Consider the following 24,182-nt stretch of genomic DNA (forward strand, 5'->3'; position numbering starts at 1 on the left):
AAAAGAAGAAAATATTATTGCTATACGAGATAAATATTTCTAGAGATAAAAAATTGTAAAGTGTAAAGGTTAATTAAAATTCAAAAATATTAATCGAGTTGATTGTTTAGATATCTCAATAAATTGGAAAATTGTTAATCTATACAAAATACGTTTATTTACTATTCAGGTGCAATTGTTTAAAACTGAATTTTTATAAAGCAAATATATGCCTGAAAAATTTCAATTTTGGATTAACGAATCAATTATTCGTACATCTCGTTGCCATTATACCAAAATCATAGAAAACATAAAAAACTATTGTTAAAACATTTCTAGAATAGCAATCTTATTATTAAAGTTTTCTATAGCAATCTTTAAACTGATATCTAATAATTTCGCGGTTAGTTAAGGCAGTGGTGTTTGAGGTTTTATTAAAAAAAAATTTTTTGTATACTCTTTGGCCTATTTCTGAATATTGCATTTATTTTTGTATTTTAAAACTAAATAGTTTATGAAAGTGACATTAAAGATATTTAGTCTTGTATTAATTTTTTTTGTAGGATACATGAATGAAAATCGACTTCTAAAGTAATTTGAAACAGATTAAAAAATGGTTACATTGTGTTGTGTCAACAAACAACCAAGACAAGTTTTATAAGTAAAACGAAGTTTTTTCTAATTTATATTCCAATAATAATTTTAATAAATAAACTTACCGTTAATGCAAATGGTATTGTATTCACTAATTCCAGTACAAAATGAAACGACAGTATTTGCTGCCAGATATTACCCTGAAATTAAATAAAGGAACAAATGAAAATTGTTTGTACAAATTATTAATAAATATTAAATAAAACAATTTGCTTAAAGTTTATAATAAATTCATATGATTTATAATTTGTTATAAAATAGGGGAAATTAGGGTAACAAATTAATGAAAAACAAATTTTTATATGTTATTCCACGCAATTCACTCACAAACTTTCCATTGTCAATAATGAAATAATTATTAACTAATAACCCAAGCAAAAGAGAGCGAATGTGTCAACATTTTATGTATGTAATAATGTTTAACATTTCAAATTTCTTTAAGATAATTCAAAACAGATATGATCGATTTCCCCTATATTTTGATATTATGTATAATAAGACTTCGATAATCTCAGTAAATAGGATAAGGTGTAGTACCTCAGATTATTTCTAAACTGGATAATTTTAAGTTTCTTGAAAGATATTTGGAATTATATTAGGAACAGTAGAAAAACAAACTTTACTCACCAGAAAGCAAGGAACCGAGAGTATTTTATTACGCTATATTTCCTTTATAAACATGTAAAATGTTAAGAACGTAAAAAGTAATGCATTAAATGCAATTATTTTCTGGTAAAGAACTTATTTAAGATTTTACTGGATGCCCAGAAAAGAAAATTCTCAATGAGAAGATGTTTATAAGATATCAAATGTAATCTATGATACTGTTTCTTAGAGCGAGCTGTAATGATTGCTCTGTTTAATCGATGGTTTTTATGGATAGGTGTTTGAAAAACAAGACGTACTATAGCTTCTACAGCCTATCCTTGATATATATATTAAATAAATAATTCCAAAATTCAAAAACCCGACTGTGTTAGATAAAATATGAAAAGAAAGAAACAAGTCCAGTAGTTTACATAGCAACTATAACAGTCGTGACCCGTCAATATCTAGACGGGCTCAAAACTTCCCAATAATGGCCGATTGTTAAAATCGTTAACTACTGGACTTGTTTCTTTCTTTTCAGATTTAATTTAACATAGTCGGGTTTTTGAATTATTTATTTTTTTTAGAGTTTTTAGGGTCCCGGCACTAAAAAAACCCTCTTATACTATCATAACTGTATCAATTTTACTATATTAGAACATATTAAACCAATTTATTCTTCCTAATTAAATTTGAACGTATTACTGGTATATATTTAAATCCTCTCTTGATTACCTTTGTTTTGATACCCTACTCGATAGATACCAATCAAAAGAACCTTAACTCCTACCTCAGAACTTTTGGGTTTTTAAGGCGAATATAACGATACCTTAGTTGCCAAAATGAATCCAGCCGTTCGGAATACGAGGTAATAAAGAAATAACATAACCACTCCTTGACAGTCGGGTAAAAATAAAAGGCTTTAAAAGACATAAATGTAAATTTTAATTCTTTTTATTTATTATTTAGCAATAACAAGCACTAATATTTTTGTAAAAATTATTTATTTAAAGTTTTTAAAAAGTTGACGATTCTTTCGCCTTGTTTAGTCATTTTCAAAACGACGTAAATGTAATGTAAATTTTAAGGTACTACACTCTCCCTTAATATTTGACATGTATTGTATCATGAACTGTTTAGCACAGTTAGTTAAACATTAAAAGTTTCATTTCCGTTATTTGAATTTAAGCAATTATTAATAATACAGTAATAAGCATAAAGTATATTAGTTTACAGTTTAACCAATTTCAAATACAGTTTATAGATTCTAATTCGATACAAATAACATAGATATATTTATTGATTTGCTTATTAGAATTTTGATGTTAAATGGTGTAGTTTTGTTTCGAAAGATGCATCACATATATCTATCTCTCGTTATTTCCACAGAGAGAGAGTATAACTCAAATGCAGAATGTTTAATAACATTTTAGTTTAGATTGAAGTATAATGATAAATTATTATGGGATTAAATCTGTCATTTCCCTTTAAAATATGTTATTTTCAAAGACGTAGTAAGATGTTGTAGGTACTTTAGGAGAGAACAGTCAACTGGGTAGTGTATTTTTTGGTTTAAGGTAGTTTGGCCATAAATCCACTTTTCTTAAAAATATGGTGAACTTAAATAAAGTGTTAACTTAGATGTATTTAATTTGTAAAAGGAAAATAAATTTATCAATTGATGATAAACCGAGATATTTATAACTAAAATTAGACATAATTGATATGCAAAATTGGTCGATAAAGTATAAAAAAAAGTTAGGAATGTTCTAAAAACTAATAGTTCAGTGTATTTACGAAAATCGAAGAGGGGTTACCCAAAAGTAACCTTAGTAACCCCTTAGTAGGTTGTTGGAGATCTTCAATCTGATTTTGCGTATTCATGAAATTAACGTTTTTACTGCCATCTTCTTAAAGAGATATCTTCACACGATCTTTTTCAAGAGATATCAAGCGGAAATTTTTATAGCCTCCTTAGTACGTAAAAAGTGTGGTCGAGTTCATAAATAAGAAATATTAGTCAATCGGGTCTTTGGTCCGTAGGACCCATCTTGTAAACCGTTAGACTAAGAACAAAAGTTGAATTATAATAAATGTTTCTTATAGAAAAATTAACAACTTTTGTTTGAAATTTTTTTTTGTAAACATCACTGTTTACCCGTGCGGGCGCAAATTAGGAGAAATTAGCTATGTTTAAAGTGCGAGCTTAGGGTTAAGTACCCGAAAGAACTAAAAAATTTTCGATGATCTTCAAAATCGATTCAGTTTGTAAAAGGCATGACATATAATTTTAACATATAAATAATTACTATGGAAATGAATGGTCAAATAAACCTGGCTCAATTCATTTCGAAAAGTGAATTGGTTAATAATTAGGTAATTCAAAATAATAACTCAAAAGAACAAAGTCAACTCAAATATTTCAATTTCAATTAAAATATTTCCAAAAATTTGTCCCAAAAAATAATAGCTCTCTAAGTATCCCTTTCATCTCATCTGATGTCCTTGACCATTACTTTGATATTGATTTAAGAAGGAGTGTTGTAAGTTTAAAGTGTTTATCTGTGCGTTTGTGTGTTTCTCAGTGGCATCGTAGACCCTAAACGGTCGAACCGACTTGATTGAGAACATTTTATAGCTCAGTTTCAGAAACGACTTGATTGAGAATATTTCATAACTAAAAATCGGTTTACAGGGAAGAAATCGCATTTGGGGTTTTTTTTTTTAAATTATGTAAATTTCACTTGTTTCAGATATTACTAACACTTTTTATTCTGCCAGTTAATATTTTTTTCAGGTGGTTGTCTTTGTAGAATATTGTAAAAATAGTGTACTACATCATACAGCAGTGGTATGTACGTATAGATATGCACACTCAAAAAAGTATTAATTTTAACATGCTTTTAACTCAACTGTCCATTTATCACGTATTCTGTATGACAATAGCATGATAATAAACATCTGTAATTCTGTATATAATAGACATCTCTCTTACACTACTTATACTCTAAATATAATTGTTTCTGTTCATGAATGTTCAGTTAGTTTTTTGAAAAGATCTTAAATCTAGTTTTTTCTAGAATTAAAAAACTTGTTAAAAACACAACAAAACGCAACTTTTGCTATGCTCTCCATGTTAATTATCCGAACTTTAATAGTATTTAACTCGAGTTAGAGACTTCTTTTGGTTAATGTATTATTATATTCCTAATAAGTATACAAAAATTAAGAATTTTCTGTCGATATGCCCATAGCAAAACAACAACCTTAATTAAAACCAACTAAATTAAAATAGTTCAGTAGAAACAAATATGTTCAAAATATATATACAAAGACTTTTATATAGGCTATTGACCTTTATCAGGTTCATGAAAATGGAATATATATGGTAAAAGTAAAGTGAATTGTTTTATTATTACAATTGTTTATTATAATGTTTTTATTCCATTTTGTTCTATTTCTTTTCTATGTTGGTATTAAGGTAACAAACAATATAGGATGTAGGCGTTTTATAAGCATTTATTTTAGGTACTAAAAAACAATATTCAATACCTTACTTGTATAATATGAATGTTATTTTGGTTTCTTTGTTATTAGAAAAGAAATACTAAAAAGAATAAATGTTAAAATCTAGTACCGTGTCAAGATTTATACAACAGTTATAGTTTTATTTATAACTAACTAACTAACAGTTTCGAACAATAAGATAGAAAACTGGAAAAATTTTCGCTAATTTTTCTTTAGTTTTTGTATATAAAGACTAAAGATATTTACAACAAGTGAAAACAAACAATTGACTGATTTAAATGTTAAAATACCATGTAAAAACAGAGTTTATCACGCAATCTTTTGTTTTTTTACGTCACATCAGTAAAGAAAGATAGCCAAACATACATACTCACTTAATTGATATTCCCATATAATACAAACTATATAATTTGCGCTCTCACGGGTAAACAGTGAAGTTTACGTAAAAATTTTTCAAACAAAAGTTGTTTATTTTTTGATAAGGAATATTTTTTCCTATAAACTTTTGTTTCATCTCTAACGGTTTACAAAATGGGTCCTACGACCCAATTGACCCAACTGACCTATGTTGCTCATTTACGAACTCGACCTCACTCTTTATGTACCGAGCACTCTATAAAAATTTCATCTTGTTATCTCTTTTCGTTTTTGAATTATGGGTTGACAGATAGACGGACAGAAGGACAGACAACCGGAAATGGACTAATTAGGTGATTTTATTAACAACTATACCAAAATTTAGTTCATACATAACTTTCCGGGAGACATAACTCGATACATAGCTCGAGAGATCCCAAAGCGTATACATAGCTCGAGATCCCAAGTGGCGGGATTTGTTACAATATTATTAACAATTTTTGGATTATATGTGCGGTAAGTGAAACAATTTAATTTTTGTCTACTACTGTACCCGACAACTGTTTATCATACAACAAAGTGTGTACGATTGATTGTGAATGAATTAGCGTATGAGGAGTATCATCCGCCAACCTCTGCTTAAGTAGGTCTCCATCAAAAATTCGTCTATGGACTATAAAAATTGTAAATGCGGCACGTAGTCTTGGATTTGCAGTGGAAAAAAAAACAAAGGCGACTGTAATAACTCATTTTAATTTATATTGATAGCGTAAAATATAAAATAGATATCAAAATAATTGTGCCAGTAATGGAAGAAAATAGTAAAAAATAATCTTTATTTTTAATGAAAAATAATTTTCTAATAAGACATAATAAATGAGAAAAATTATAATTAACAATTTTAGCTTATTTATTCGAAATTCAACAGTAAATTATTAATCTAATATCCGGTATCCGGTGTACATGGATATAAAAACAGTTACCAAATGAACCGTATACAGGATATAGTCCGGATAACCTTAGCAACCATATCAGTAAAACGTATACCATCATATTCACCCATATAGTAGACATGAATACATATTGTAAATGTCTACGTGGCCGACGCTGGTCGCAAATATTTTCAAGTATTATTAATGGAGTCGACGAAATTAATTTACATTTATGAATGCAGAGGCCGACACGTAAAATCGTTGCTGGTGAATAAGTATTGTAATTTAGTTTAATAGTAGATTAAGTGCTCCAATAACTCATTTCGATCTTCTTTTTTGTTTTCATCTGAGAAGAGTTTTACAGTATTTTTATTTATTTTGTATTGAATTTAATAAAAAGAAAATTTAATTTATTTGTTATAACTGGAAGTGATCTGATGGATGGAAATTGTTAATCACTTTATCATTGAATAATACGAAGACATTTAGCTGTTGGAGCAATTTAAACTAGTCCAACATCAAGCCTATCAGTGGAAGCAGGTATACTACCGTTACACTCAAGAAAAAAAGAACTCTGTTTAGAATATGCAGCCACTATAGCATCGACCCCAAATAAATCAGTTCATCGACAAAAATAAAATAAAAGATTGTTGAAGCCCCTTCGAATACGAATTCAACTATACAAGGAAGAACTGGATATATAACTCCCTAACATTGTAACAAGAAATCTCGGCCACCATCCACCTACAGATGGTTCTATGGCAGAAAATCATACGGGATTTGGTTTTGTTAACAATACAGGCACTCAACGTTGTTGTCGAGTCTATGATTTCTATTCCATTTGGACGTGCGAAGTAATGGAATTGAACGCCATCGACGATGCCAGTTTAGTCATAAAAACCAACCCAACAAGCACCCATTGGTCCAACGAATCCGTGTACTACTGGATAAAATAGCAGCCTTCCAGAAATCAGTTGCCTTTGTATGGGTTCCGGCTCACCAAGGTATTAAGGAAAAGGAGCTAGCTGATAATGTGGCAAAGAATTCAATTCTCGTAGAATTTGTTCCAAATATTGAAATCACCCACAGCGATGCTAAGAAACTTATCAGTTCCAGAATGTAATCACTTTGGGATCAACGCACGAGGTATGTAAGTATGTTTTCGACTCAGTCTTCAAATTTGACAGAACCAGGTTTTGATCAGAATGGGAATTGGATACACCAAACTCACCTATCCGATAACAAAAACAAACTCTTAGGCATGCCCAAATTATGGAGCCATACTAAACATCCCACATATAATGGTGGAATGTGAGGACCTTCAGAAACAAAAAAGAGTTGTGGGTCTGCCAAACGCCTTCGCCTTCCCCCTTAAATTCTTACGTAATTAATGAATGCCTATTGGTTATGACAACCACAATTGTTGGTTCCTTCAATAATGTTATAACCGATTTTCATTGAAATTTTTCGAATATTTGTCCATTTTGTACATACAAACAACGTAAATAATTATATTTTAATTTTTGATTGAACTTTTTAAAAGTAAAAACTGTCAAAGGGTTTCTTTTCGTTTAGTTTTCTATTTTTCTATGATCTCAAAAGTTTTCTTCTAAATCATCACTGGTTCTTGTTCTTATTCAGCGAAGCTACAAAATTTATCACTCTGGTAGATTTCAATTAATACCGGCGCCGTTCACTTAGACATTTCCAATTCATGTTATGGTATATTGTAGAAAATTGTTCTATTTCCCTTACCAATATATTCATAACCAAATGATTTCCAATGTTGTGGTCTTTGTTTATTTATCCACTTTTAATGATTATTTCTTCTTTTTTTTCCTTTCTATTATTTATGCATTATAACATTAATTATTTACAACTAAAAATATATAACAGTAATGTAAATGTAGACACGGTAGCATTTGTATTTATTAGATATGGATCTCGTTGTTTAGGGTCAGTAAAAACAGTAAAAATACATTTTATTGTAAAAATGTATGAAAATAAATGTTTGTAAAAATAGTTATAATTCTTGTGATTTTGTTTTCGATTAGGTTTATTTTTTATACCATGTATAGATGAAATATACATAGTATATTAAGTTTAGTCCCAAGTTTGTAACGTTTGTCCCAAGTTTTTTTGGCTGTTTATATCTAATAGAGATAATTTTCTACTTTTTAGTTCAGCTAGTAACAAAAGCGCGTTTTTTAGTTTTTTAAACTATTTTTTTTTTTTTTTACTTTTTAATTCAATTTCTACACTACTTAGTTTTCAGATATTGAAAAAATCATTAATCCTGAAGATCTCAATCATGATAATCGGACAAAATTATTAATTACTATAAATATTGTCATTGGTCCTTGATAAATGTGCACAGTTTTAATTCAATCCGACGTCTTGAAGTGGGTAAATTCAAACATTATTAGGTACATATATACACTCACATACATTATACCTTTACATACACCATATATATTTAAAAAAAAGTGTGTATCTAATTTGAATAAAAACAACCCCAAGGTGTGTTTTCATTAATTTAAAATAAAATTGAAATAAATATTATCAAATAATTTTATAAAGTAATTAAATTTCAGGAGAACATACAAATAAATATAATAAATATACAGAATGTGATAGAAATATTCAAACAAACAGAGACTCGAGGGGTGTTTTCAAAATTTTTACAGACGGCTTCAAAACTATGTTTGGTTTATAAAACTATTAAAAATTTGCAAAGAATATCACAAATTTTGTTTTTATTATGCAACCGTAGGAAAATTTTATACTTATAAAGATCAAAATTATTTAGAAAAATTTATTTGTTCCTTCAAATTACAGAATATATACAACAAGGAAAATAGTTGACACTATTCCAAAACAAGTGGACATCAAACGTATATGTAAAGAAAATGCAAAGTTATTTTAAAAATTTTAATCACCCGAGACCTAGTAACACCTGAATGTCGTCAGCTGAAAAAACATGACATTCACATGTTATAGATCAGACTAAATCTCCCAAGTAGTACTAGAAAATACTATCCATTGTAAAATGTAGTATTTTTGCTGAGATATAGCAATCACCCAGCACTCGCGGAGGTCAAGTTTGTGGAAAAGATGGTAATGGGCTTATCTAAAATGCACATACTGGTCTCAGATTTTTGGCAGTTCATTTAGGTCATATATATTTTCCTAAAACTTTGAGAGAGACTACAGAGCGCTACTTGCGGGATAGGAAATCATATGGAAAAGTGTATTTCTGGTATGATCTACAACATATGACAACGTTAGTTTATCGTCAGCAGGCAAAATTTTATAAACCATTGTTAGGAACAATATAACCCCTGCAGTAACATTGTAACGCACATCTGTTTCCGGAATGAAAGTTTTAACAAATATCCCTGTGATGGTTTGCCTAAAAAATATGGTCAAGACTACTTTTAATAAAAATACCACAACTTGGAAAGTTTGTAAACTATATTTTTGGATCGATATTTCGTGGACTTTATTTAGAAATGCGGGTCATTTCCTATCATTTTGTATCAAGTTTCAGCTAAGGATTTGATTTTGTTGCAACCAAACAAATAGTATTTGTAGAAGATAACAGGAGATCAAACAGTCTAAACAATACTTAATAACGTTTTGTTTGATCAATCTACGTTCAGCCTTTAGCAATATCTTCGTAACATCCTGTAATATACCTATAGTATTTGTAATTACGTAGGCACACAAATAAAATAAAATATTTAGATTTCAATTAGTAAATTATGCTGTTTAATACCTGTTTCTGAACATAAGGTGTATGATCTATTACGAATGTAAAGGTATATCTCAAGTAGTAAGTGTATATGTTTATTTTGATATAAATGTATAAATGTTCTTTTGAAAATCCTACACATTAAATTACGAAATTAAATTATACTCTAATGTATTTGAAAGTCAAATATTTTATGTGAATACAGTAATGAGATACAGATTAATATGGGATGCTTCGTGTAATAGGCTTAAAATTCCTGACATTTAATGTTGTTAAGCATTAATGAAAGATTTGTTGTAAGACCATGCAAGGTCAAACATATAAAATTGTTACCAGATTAGCGACTAGTAATGCATTGTTATGATAGAAGCAAGGTCACGAAAACATAATTTTTAGATCGTTGAAAGCATTTAGCAACTTAAATTATTATTGCCAACACTTTTGCCATTTCTAACGCCGAACTAGGCTCTACTTATTCTAAAAATTCACAAAAAAAAACCCATTCAAAAAATTTTATGAGGGCTGTTTTGTTAAGTTGCAGTTTTGTTTTTTTCGACACGACTTTCTGATTTGTTTTTGTTTGTCCGTTTAGTGGAAAACCTGCTTTAGGTTTGAATGGTGAGGGTGACGAGAGGATATACATTTGAAGTGTTTGTTTTTATTTTTAAATTTTAGTTACTAAAAATTGCTCTATTAATAGATGACGACAATCACTTCAAAATACTTTATATCACAATACTTTAAAATTCATATTCCCTAAACTTTTATAAAAAAATGTATATATTTTTAGACCATTTCAAATCTTCATTTTTTTAATGTTTTTATTCGTAGGGCATTTGATTTGAATTAATACTGATTTGAATTAATACTGATTTGGTTTTTTGTTTTATGCTGATAAAGAAAAGTATGGAAGTAATAATATATTGTTTAATATTGTCCTTCCATTTTAATTTGTGAAAGTCTACATGCTGGACAAAATTTACACTTCGAAAATATCTTGTGAGAAAATATTATTTAAAATTCTATCTGCTCAAAATTCAACTTGGATCCAGGATTAAGTTAAATGCAGCAATAATAAGATCGTATAAATGAAAAACAGGATTAAAATTTATTTGGAACAAAGAAAAAATTTAATGCCGTTCCTGAATACAAATTTTGTAAATAAAAAATGATTCGCCGAAGTCAAAATGGGGGAAAAATGTAAATATAATTTTTCCAGCGTGAGTGAAAATGACTTACGTATATAGAGGAGAGGGAAAAGAAGTAAAAAAAACACTTTCAGATTTTCTATGTAAATACATGATGTTATCCTCCCATCATACACTGTATAAATTGTGTTATTCTATACAATTTTTATGTATGAAAATGTTAACCAAGAGAATCTTTTTCAAGACATAAAAAAGAACAACCGCACTTAACAAAATATAAAAAAAAACTAAAGTTATTATAAGTATGTGATATTCACCATATATACAGAGAGTTTACACACTTATTGAACAAAAGATGATGAAGATTTAAAAAAAAGTCAAAATTTAATATCTTTTCGGATTTTTGGTATTTCGAGTCGAGCTTTATATTTTATATTCCCTACGAGTCAGAAGAATACTAAAGAAATTATAGAGGGACAAAATATTTGGCAAACATTTGAGGAAGATGCTTTGGTGCCAAAGAATAAATGGGGAATTCTCGGTCTCCCAACAGAAACAGCAAGTACAAAATTTCGGCCGAAAATAAAGAAAAATAGTATGTTATCACACAGAAGTTTGAGAGCTCTAATGATTAGAGCACGCCACGATCAAATCGCGCAGTGTAGGAATCTTAAATTTTCAGCCCTGGTAGTGTCATATACTACTTTTTTATATTACAAAGATTACAAAAATACTTAATTTTGAGAATGAACTGGAAGATAATATTTTATAGCTGTCGATGTAAATTTAAAAAAATTTAATTCTTTCGTTGGTAAAATCAACTCTCAAAATTTCCTACTAGCCTTGCATGTACCATTTATTTATTATCCAACAATTTTCTTTGCCTAAGAACGTAAAAAGACTGCAGCTTACTTTTATTTTTACGCATACTCAAATATCACATTTTTTTACACAAAATATGAGCTTTTCTTGTGAACTGAGTAAATAATTTTCAGACAAACTTTTTATTACGAATATGACTTTAGCTATGAAATAAAAAAAAAAAGAGGAACTGTTATACCATTGATAAACTAGAAAAATTACACAAAAATATTTATATTTACGGAGATTTTCTTTCGCGGAGTATCCTCTCCCATTATACTCGCAAAGCAAGCCGAGGTGAAGCACTCACCATCATACTAATGTCTTCTGTCGCAAGTATCTCATTGCTATGACTGATATTGAATGAAAAACAGCTGTTGCGGAAGCTCTGTGCCTGTATATCTAGTACAATTAGTTATCTTCATATTTACAATTAAAAAAATATAATTTTTTCATTAAATTAACAGCAACAATTATTTTGTTTGTTGAAAAAACGATTTTTTAAGAGAATAACCGTTGTCAAAAGACAATGATGTTTTATACAAGCCACCAAGGCTACTGAAATATACTAGTAATCACGAGAATGTGTAGATGAAGCTCGATTTTATTCTGGGTGTCTTGTATTGCTTTTGATTCTTGTACACAAAACCGCATTTTAGCAAAATCGGACAAGGCAAAGCAAAGGCAGGCGAGATCCCGTAAGTCTGATTTCCACATTTCCACATGATGCACTACTTGGAGAAGCCTAACTTTTCTGTTTCCATAAAACAAATCAAAAGAGATTTTGTCAATGACAGAAACTAAGAATTTTAAAACGTTTTAAATAATTAAATAATTTTTAACGATTGATCTAATAACGATTCGATTTTAAAATTACCTCCTATTATTACACCCAATATACGAATTGAAGCTTAAATATATATTTTGTATACACGTCATATGCCAATTATGTGAACACACAATTGTTTAAATTTCTCTATAGAAATTACACCATAAACAGTACTAACAGTACACGGAGTATTTTTATGGGTCCTTTCACTTATATCGAAAGAAAAAATAAGTCGCATAAAAATATGAAAATCGAAACTGTGTTTTATTAAATCCGAAACACCGAGTCACGTTCAGAACCTCAATTATCAAACTTATGTTTATTAATTCTTTAAGAGGAAATAATAAGGAATTATAGGAATTTCACTTTATGCGCCCCTGGTATATTATTTACATTTGCGATTTTTTTTTCCGCTTCAAGTAAGTCAACTACGATTACAAGAAAGGCTTACGTAATAATATACGTATTTAAATTCAAAAAAAATTCTCCGCGTAGATAACATCGCACTCCAAATAATCTTAATACCGTATATATATAAAACAAATATATAAATTAAATAATTTATGGTATATGTGTATAATAATGCTAATTTTTCCCTAGTAATAAATATACTAATTATTATTATTTTATGATTTATATCTGCTTTTATACATTTATAATAATAATATTATGTAAGATAATTATATGATTATAAATTACAACCATTTGTGCTTTGAATATTTTGTTTTTGGGGTAATAAAGTGTATGAAGTATTTTGATTATTATAATTAAGCAAGAAAATAATAGGAACATTTATTGTGAAGTATACGGTGTTTCAAGGTTATTATATTATAGAAATAACAAAAAGACAACAAATTTTCAGAATTAAAACTGAATATCAAAATTTAAGGTGCGCATTCTTTACACAAAATAAACAAAGTAATTAAAATTGTAAAACCAGATAATTATTTAAATGGTATTCAAAACTGTCTATATAGGGTATTTTAACAATTAACTCAGTTATTTGTTTATTTGCACTTGTTTTTTTAAAGCGCTTTAAAAGTTTACTTGATGAACATTTGGCTTAAGAAAAATAAGTATTTAACCTTTTAATTCGCGGAACGGCACCCTTTTTGTTAAATGAATAATACATGCTTGAAACTTCGTGACTGGCTTTCTTTTGGCGAGCCTACCAAACTTTCTCTCTATGACTTTTTTCGAAAGTGCTGCGTTTTCAAATGAGCCTGAAGTTTGCATATATTCAGCTACAATAATCTATCCATGTATCCATGTGTTAATTGATATAGAACAACAAAATTTCATTTTTTGCTATTTAATGGGAAGTAATCAGAAATGAATTGTTTTAGAGGGTTCAGTCCCTTTAGAATTTTGGTCAGCATGAAAATATTTGTCTTGTAGGTTTTTCAAAAATACTTTTCAAAAAATTTCACCAAAAGACAAATACAATGACTTGCAGGGTTCTTTGATTTAAAATAACAAATTTGCTTACCTTATATCCTAAATATGCTAAAAGGAGAGCTTCAGCTAATGATATCATTGCTAGTATAACTTGAACAGTCCACAGTTCTAATGGTCTATTCACCCATAATATTGCATCCCAATTGATAATAGGATTTTCTTGAAACTCTTCCTCCGTTAAATTCGCTGATATCATATACTCAGTCTTATTACCTGGTGTACAACCCCAACTGCAAATAAGTTACAATACTAGTTAAGGTATTGATTAAAAAAAATTTAATTTTTTAATTGTACTTACCAAGCTGCAAATGTTGGATCTAAATCGGTTATCACACGAAATATGTACAGAAAACATGTGAGCAATTTAAATAGTAAATTTGCGATACGTATTCGTAGGCCTAAAACAGAAAAACAAAATACTGTTTTAAGAATTTCTTTTGAAGGAAACTAAAGCAACTGAGCTTTAAGCTCAACGCCTAAAGCAGGGGCTTTCATATACGGATATTATTAAATTTGCTTAGTAGTAACATTGTTTTAATGAAAACTGTGTATCAAATTTGTATTTGGTTATGAAGGTAAACACATGCGGAAATTTAATATTTGAAAAACATTTAGGCTGGTTTTTTGTGGCAGCATTTTCATTTCAGAGCAGCATTTTCATTATGATTTTTTTGGCACGAGCTGATAGTCTTTTAGATTCAGTTAGCTAACGCAGCTCCTGCGCTACGATTTTTATTTGATTTTACAACACTGTATAGGCTTCTACAGAGTTTAAACTATTTGTGATACCAATAGTAATGACGTGATATTCAGGACAAATCTATTAATAACATTCATAAAAACCAGAAAGAAACTTTAACGTTTGTTTACGTTGTTAACTTTAACGTTTCTTAAATACCAGCATAAATAAGTGTATGCAAATCAAGTGCATCTTATTTATTATTTTTATAGAAAAAGTATTCTAAACAAAGGAGTTCAAACCATTTAAATGAGATATTCCCATTTATAATTAAAACTAAAATCAAACAAAACAAAAGGAATTATTACTTACTAGATCGTTGATTTTTTATAAAATAAAGTTGTAGACGTTCCTTAAATGTATTTTCATTGACGTAGTATTCAACACGAACTCTGCGGACAAAAGAGAATAATATTAATAAAAATTAAAGATTTGTTTGAACAATTTGTACAGAATGAGTTGAAAAAATAATATCAACACGCTTAAGGAATGACTTTAAATATAGAAGTGGATTTTCTACATGGTAAAATAATATCATAATTGAATTTTTTCTTTCACATTTCTATTAAAAAATTATGGGGAAAAAATTACATTTTTAAATTTTCTAAAGCTTATTCCGCCATTAAGCTGTATATTCACATATAATGTTCAAAAATAAAAACTGCTATGAAACTTGAAAACAAAAGATAATCGCATACTCCTGTATTGATAATTGACCACTTTGGTATAATTATAAATTAAAATAATTACTTGTTATCAAATTAAAATGGATATAGTCCATCAGACTGCTTGAAATCATTCTAGACCTGGTTCATTTTGAGAAAAATATCATTCCTATATTTACTGACTTATAGTTGATAACTTAGCAGAAAAAGATGATGACATTTTGGATATCGGGATCTGGCAATGGTTCTGCTAACAACTCATTGACATTTTAAAATAAATGAGTTTGTTATACGTATGGTTTTCGTTGAAATGGTTCTCATGAATGGTAAATAATGGAATATGAAACTAACCCATCTGGAAGAATTTCAATTCAAGCATTTTCAGTAAATTACTTAAATGAAATATAAAATGCATATTTATTTCACTTATAATGGTGTAGTAAATAATCTTCACGCTACTCGAAAAACTTTAATTTTACTAGAATTCTCAAGTTATTTTACAATCCATCAAACTTTATCACCAAAGAAACAGCAATCCCTAATATACAAAACCATAGTCAATAACTTTGAAATTTTCTTTTCCAAGCTTCGATATTTCAAAAAATAAGATATTTCGAAAAACTACTTTTTTCGTCTTAGACCATTAGGATTCCCATCAAATTTTCTGGCAGAGGAAGTGGTAATCGAAACTTATAAATTATAGAACTAATTCAATTGCTTAACAATAAATTTCATCTAACCTAAAATAAGAGTTTTAGGCTTAATGCTGACCTATACGAATATTTTATACTTGGACCCTTTTTTCGCTTATGTATATTTACTACCTAATTTAATTCATTCATTTTCTGTTTTTTTTTAGCTTCGTTTGGACCAGCCCAATTAAAAACTGCACTCATAGAAATCATAATATAACTCATATAAAACACATGGATTGTTTTTAAATTTGCACCCTAGGTTAGGTTAGGTAAGCTTAGGTGATATTGGCTGTCCACGTAGGACACACTTAGGCTATAGAGCCCATTTTGATACCATATGTGTGCTGACCTATACGAATATTTTATACTTGGACCCTTTTTTCGCTTATGTATATTTACTACCTAATTTAATTCATTCATTTTCTGTTTTTTTTTGAGCTTCGTTTGGACCAGCCCAATTAAAAACTGCACTCATAGAAATCATAATATAACTCATATAAAACACATGGATTGTTTTTAAATTTGCACCCTAGGTTAGGTTAGGTAAGCTTAGGTGATATTGGCTGTCCACGTAGGACACACTTAGGCTATAGAGCCCATTTTGATACCATATGTGTTGTACCACCTTTCCGCTGATAATTTCATTTAATAGCTCCTCAATTTCAGAGGCTGAGTGCACCTCCTTCATGCATATACCATGCACTACACCAGTCCATCACAACTATTAATTGAATTAATTTTGTTGCAACGGCGGGAATCGAACTCGCTACCCTAATTTGGTTATGCCTTAACTAACTGAGCTAATAGGGCGGCAAGTCGGCCATAATTATTTAGCCACGCTACTGTGTCAGTTATTAATAGAATCATCTTACACTTTTCAAGTTAGGATCCTAGACTTTTAGAAGCTCATGCTGTATATTAAAGAAGAGAAATGCTCACAAAAAAGTTAAATATCAAGAACTTTTTTAAATAAAAAATCTTCGTAACAATAAGTGTCAGAATAATAATTATAATGTATACAGTTTTAATTGTTGTAAATCCATGTACTATGTGTGTAACTTTGTTAACTTGTTAATTTATTTTGCTTTGTTATTTTAAAAATCAGTTTTCAAGAATATGTGTTCGGAATATATGGGGTTTTTATACTATAAGTTTAATTAAGTTTTATAGGCAATTATATTATTACTATGTTGAAATATATTTTTTAACAGACAGGAAAAATGGACGGAAGAGCTTTAATTTGATCTTTCCTTTCAACATTTACGTTAGAAAATAAATTGCAAATAAACAACACATTTATATATATTTATATATATATTTAATTTGATTTTAGGTTAAAATTTCTTGAAATTCTAGATACAGACCGTCATGTGCTGACTTTTGATCTACATGACATGTAATCCTGATCAAGGCGTATATAGCCAATAATTTGAAAAGCGTAATTAATATTAAATTTTGAGTGGATTTTTGCTATTTTGGGATTAAGGATGAGAGTTAGATTTGGGTAAATTGACCCATAAAAATGATGATTATTAAAATTAGAATATCATTCTTCGATTTTCTTGAATTTTTCAAAGAGTATCTCTAAATACATTCCGGAAAATTTTTTTTTCACTTAATTCGACAAGAATCAATTAAATAGGTAATTTGAACTCAAGAAAAACGAATTTTCAATCTAAAGCAATCGACACAAGCAACCAAATCAGTCAGATCATTATTGCTTTTTTTGGATGTCATTTAGGTCATAAGGTACAATGAGAAGTGCTACAGCAAGACTATGAAACTTATTATGAACAACTTGATCGTTATCAAGCTGGATTCGATACTCAAATTTACCAGAATCAATGAACATCTAAAGAAATTTTTGTTTCATCATCTGTAACGGTATAGGCCAATATGTATCTTGTTTTTGTATGTTAGTCGTTCCTGATATTTTCGATAACCACTCAGCCATTTTTTTGGGTACTTTTGAAATTTGTAGCATAATTGATTTTTCTCTGTTTTTCTCGCCTTTTTTGGGCATAATTTGGATAAGTTCTTTTCTTATGAAGGAATAAACTAAAACAACTGAAGTGGTTAAAACAAAAATTGTAAAAAATTTTTATTGAAAAAAAAGTTCATATCCCTTATAAAGGTATCTGGTAAAGGTACCGATGTTACAAACACTATTCTCGGCGAGAACATATTTCACAAATTGTTATATATTTCCAGGTTATGTTAATGTTATAAATATTTATTTAACAATCTTTACTTATAATCCTGATATGGATAACAACCAACATATATGCTTAGATTTAGATACATATTTTACGTATATCAAATTAAATCTACGGTATCGTCAATAAACCAAATTAAAGTTAATTTTTCAATCTGTTATCGTAGTTTTAGCGCCGGTAATAACTTTTATTTGAAGTCGATTCTTCCTTTTTTCATGAAGTCCATATTTATTACAGTTTTTTATTATCAACAATATAATTCTTTATTACCAACACTATTGTTGTTTTAAGTCGATATTAATTAAAATTCTTGCCCGTTTGTTATAAATATTAAAGATGAATGAACAAAGCTAAAGAGAAGGAACAAAAGCAAACTATCTTTTCGAATAGTGTTTCACCAAGACTTGGTAACATTATAATTTCCCAGCCCTTGTGCTATGTAAGTCGAAACCACAATAACGACATTATTAAAATGAATATTTTATTCCAACAAGTTGATATTATTGGGTCACATTATATTCGATCGACGTAACAGTTGCGTAAAAAAATACATTATTATTATGTGTTACAAGCTCACTGAGAATATGAATTTATTTAAAATGTGGATGACTACTAAAAGTGTTTAAGTATGGTTAAAAATGAAATTTACAAAATTTAAAAAAACTCCAACAAATTTTTCAGGTACGGAAACTCGCTTTTGAAACATATCTAAGAACACTCTCCATTAATTGTATTTCAACCCCTTATTTACACCCTTTAGGAGAGGGTAAAATTGCACGCAAAAAAAGTTGTGCTAGCTGCGTAATCCGTGAAAATTACAAAATTTTAGTACTTTTTTCAGATTTTGCTGTTCGATTCAAAAACTATGGCATTAGTTCCTATTATCATTTTAAAAGAAGATTAAATTTGAAACAATTGAAGCCAACCCACAGCTTCGTATGTCTAATAGTTTTTGAGATATAATGCTTGATTTACATGGTTTTCAGAAACGTTGAAATTTTGAGTTTTGCTTATGTTAAACCGTTGGAATTGTTTGAAATTTTTCGTAAGCATCATTGTTTTCTCGTGAGGAGACAAATTAGGGCAAAACTGTGTTGTCCATTTTATCCATAAATATGGAAGATAGATAGATGAAAATTTATAGGTAACTTCAACTAGTGAGCCTTGAAGAACGAAACCCATTGAGAAACTAAAAAAAGTTTTCTATGTATAAAAAAATATTTTCACGTACTAGGCAGATAGCACAATTTTTGGCTTGCAACCGTAGTTTTACACTCCCCCAAAGGGTCTTAATAACATACCCAAAAAAACAGCTTTACATCGCGTTTTGCGATGTTAGTTGGTTTTTTTTTTTGTAAGATATTACTGGCGAAATATTATTTTGATGATATGTAATATTTAATTGTTTTCTCGTACACTTTAAGTATGAATTATTACTTTAATCAGAATAAAATCTACAAATATATTATACCTATGAAAAAAGAAATTCATACACGCAATAATGTTTTATAATAATGGTATTATTATGTCACAGGTGTGTTTGTTTCATTTTTAGAAACTTAAAAAAACCACATGGTATAGTTGAAATAGAAATGAAGTTTAGATAATAGGGCTGGGGTTTCAAAATCAGAAACCTCTGACCTCAAATATTTACTACATCTTATAGTATAGGTACATGAAAGTTAGATTAAATATACCGTAGAATATTTTTGTTCACTCCAAAGGGGGGTTTTTTCATGTAATATTTATTGACACTTCGATCGATATCTGCATAAATAGGAACACACTAAATTTGTACATATTTACAAGATAAAGAGGAATTTTTAAATTACAGTAGAGTTTCGATAATCGGAACACTCGATAATCGGAGGTGTTCAATAATTGCGACATTTATCATCCCCTCTCACTCCTTTTTATTAATCACTCAAAAATGATTTTGTTACTTTGTATAAATATCTAATATGATACGTTGTTATGATTCTAAAAATACAACAGCGTCACAATAAGAAGTGTTTAATGTTGTTTGTACATTTTCGCTTAAGGATGTACGAGCACCAGGGCAATTTTGGATAAAAGGCTTGATGTTGGACTAAGTCTAAATCAATTCTGAAAATATTGGGGGGATTGCCCGATTATTTAAATAAAATAAATGACTTCAAAAGTAAGCATATTTAAACATTGCTATTATGGAAAAACGGTAGATGAATGATATGTTTTCATAGATTTCTTCAAAACTAGTGGATGGAAATCTAATAAAAAAACTATTTAAAGTTAAAACCTTAACAAATCATTTAAAAGAACCCTTTGTGCTTGATTTAAAAACCCGTTGTGCCCGAATAATTAATGATGTATGAGCACGGTAGCTGGAACACAAATTAAAAAATATATATTTTCAATTTTGATGGTCAATTATGTTATAACTTGACAATATAAGGCGAAAAGTAAGAATATAATTTGCCGATATCTCAAAAACCAAGACAGATGTCGAAAAAAATAATTCTTATTTTTCGTCCAGTTATAACAAAATTCATCATTAAAGTGAAAATAAGGTACAAATAATTTCAACCCGAAGTCAAAACTTTATTTCATTCAAAATAAATTTTTTTATACAATCACATAATCAAAACCAATCTAGTAATGAGAACACTCCTGGTTTTGTTGAGTCTTGATTATCGACACTTCAAAGTTTTATTACGAAATATTTACACATTTCGGTTTGATATAACAATGGCGGTAATAGCCTTGTATTATTGTTGTATCATTTATCGTATGTTACAAACTTGGTGAAAACTGTATTGTAAAATAAAATTAGTAAAACAGTGTTTAAAATTTAATGTTGCAAGAAATACGCTTATTCTATGGTATGTCAAATTTTAATTAGTGAACCTTAACTTAATTTTTTAATATTTAAGAAAAAAAAAAAAAAAAAACATAAACAGAAACATCTCCACATAACTTAACCTTTTCCACATATACATATAAAGAATATCTTCAAACATTATGGATATGTATCTATGTGTATGTGTGAATGTACATATCAATTGTTGTATGTGTGTAATATGTACAAGGTGCGTCCTTTTTATCGATACATAAGAAAATCTTCTATAAAAAGTGTAAAAATCCACTATAAAAACTGATTCAGTCAACAATTTTTGAGTTTGAAAGGTGGCATCTTATTTTAATCAAGAATTTGTTCCAGATCTTCAGACTCCGAATCGATCAGTTCCCTGATTGATAAGAGATAGAAGAACATTTAGAAAATTTTGAAAAAAACCACCTTTTTAACACGCTTTTATTAGCTTCATACGTATGTTAGTATGTTAGTGTGTTAGTGTTTTAGTTTATTAGTTTGTATGTATGTTAGTACGTTAGTATGTTAGTGTGTAACGGAAACATTAACGTTAGAACATGATTTTGATCTCCTTCAAAACGTCGGGTCAACTCGAAGTTTGGCACACTTATTAAGGACCGATAACAATACAATAACTGAATAACTTTATTTGATTATCCTGATCAGGATTTTCAGGAATAACAATTTCCATATCTGAAAATTTATACATTTATTTGCGCTCCCACCATATTTTTTACTGAATTTTTGATAAATAAATAATAGTCTAAAAACTAAAAAACACAAAATAAATAATAGTTTAAAAAAAATAAATAAAAAACACACTTTTATAAAAATTTGAACTAAAAAGTAGCAAATAATATCTTTAAATTCAAAAAAATCTCTTTATCGTAAAAAACGTGGGGTACTTTTTAAGATATTTTAAAATGCAGTTCAAATTCGAGTTAGGAATAATATGGCCCCCTTCAAATTCAATGATTTTTGGATCAATCGATAAAAATATCGATTTTGAGAACTCAATGAAATCTCAGCAATTTTTCTAAATTAGCTTTATACTATCTTAAACTATATAAACAAGCATTTAAAGGAAATTAGGTACTGAAGAAATAAACTGTGGTAAAGGCGAGCAATCAAAAATGGATTATATGTATAATACAGATTTAGAAAAGTAAGTTAGTAAAATTGTATACAAGAATATTTATTTAACATTTACTTTTGTTTTTGTACAGTTTGTTCCTAACGGGGTCCCAAACCCGCACTCTTTTATCTATTTTTCTAAGTGTAAGTTGGTAAAAACATAGTTTGGAAAAATTAAGGAGACTTCAATTATAGCGTTTTCAAAAATGCATACTTCTATGCGTCACCCTGTATGTGTGTACGGTTTCATACCTCTATGTATGTATGTATGTATGTATGTATGTTTGTATGTATGTATGTATGTATGTGTGTATGCATGTATTGTTTGTTGTATGTTCAAAAGTATATCCTTTCTTTTATATTTTGTTGTTTACGTTCTTCATTTAATAAGTGGAAAGTTGAAGACTATTCCGTTATGGTATTATTACACTGAAATCCTGTACTTGTATATGGATGGTATTATAATCCTGTCATCGTTATTTTTTTTTAAGTGTGTAAGATTCTTTTAAAAATTTTTATTTATTCTTGCTATTACAACATTTTCATAAATCTTTTAAATGCTATACATGTTACAATGTAAGCTTTTCTTCCATTCATTATTTAAATATATTACGTTCTTTATGTACAATAGTGTATACTCTAATTACATTAAGTGTAAGAAAAAAATGATAGTTTTATCACACTGTAATAGCTCTATCTTTTCTCCTTACACCAAGCGTGTTACAACAAGCCATAAGAGCAAACTAATGTAATAAATAAAAAGGTATCTGGAAATTTAATACCTCTTGCGGAGCAAAAAATTTGAATTATTCCATTTTAAAATTTTGTTTTTCAACACAGTACTTTATGGAAGAACACACAATAATGTTAATTGTACAAAAATTAATCGGTAACCAGTTTCTAAAAAAAATTTCATTTTATTTTGACTGAATAAGCTATCGATACTGTCATTTGCGTGTAACACGCTAGCTAGGAGTCAGACACACACAAACAACATTATTTTTCTTAAAAAAGGACAATAAAACTTTATTTTTCTAATTTCCTTACGATAAACTTGAAAAACATTTCATCCACCTGTCTGACATTAGATCTATGTTCTGCGTAAAAAAGGCGGATTTCTTGTCCGGAGATGTTTTTGTACCACTTTTAATTTCAAAGCTCGTTCCAGATATAAAAAAATTTTATATTCAATATTTTGGACTGCTAGTTTATAAGCCATTCAATATTTTGGAAAGCAAGTTTACAAGCCATATTGGACATATTTGGACATATTTACAACTTCAGACTCGTTTTCGTGATTGGTAATAGATAGAATAATATTCTAATTTTGACAGTCTTTGATCCAATAACTAGAAGCTATTATTCGAATATTTTTTGAAAGACGAATAAATTAACGACAGAAATCTAACATCAATCATTTTCTAATTCTTGCAAATCTCGTGCTTCTTACAAATAGTCTTTTTTTCACGAAGAATTATTTAACAAAAAAATTCCATCTTGATTAACATAAGCATTGTAACGCCCTCAAAAATCATAAAAACGAGTATGAATAAGCCACCTTTGCTTGAATTTGGAGGTTAAAACGTGTTCAATCAATCTAGCATTTCCCATTTACCATTAAAATAGGTTTTACGTTTCACAATTAAACACAATTTTTGGATTTTAGGAAGGTTACACTGGGACACCTAATATATAATAGAAAGGATGGTGTATTTTAACATTGAAAAAACGGTCTACTGTTAATCATGCGAAAAATAGAAATATATTTCAATTCATATCATATTTTGTTATAAT

At 28.7% G+C, this 24,182-nt stretch overlaps 1 protein-coding gene across 1 annotated transcript in view; it reads right to left on the minus strand.

Annotated features, from left to right (window-relative positions):
* Positions 1-24,182, minus strand: part of LOC123295148 (potassium channel subfamily T member 2) — a 142,272-nt gene that overhangs the window by 48,196 nt on the left and 69,894 nt on the right. The window contains exons 3-6 of the mRNA XM_044876381.1: positions 15,140-15,219; positions 14,387-14,486; positions 14,120-14,318; positions 699-773 (exon numbers count right to left, since the gene is read on the minus strand). Coding sequence (XP_044732316.1) covers positions 699-773; positions 14,120-14,318; positions 14,387-14,486; positions 15,140-15,219 — 454 coding nt within the window. The remainder of the gene's footprint in view (positions 1-698; positions 774-14,119; positions 14,319-14,386; positions 14,487-15,139; positions 15,220-24,182) is intronic.

This window comes from Chrysoperla carnea, chromosome 3, assembly GCF_905475395.1.
Source record: "Chrysoperla carnea chromosome 3, inChrCarn1.1, whole genome shotgun sequence".
NCBI lineage: Eukaryota > Metazoa > Arthropoda > Insecta > Neuroptera > Chrysopidae > Chrysoperla > Chrysoperla carnea.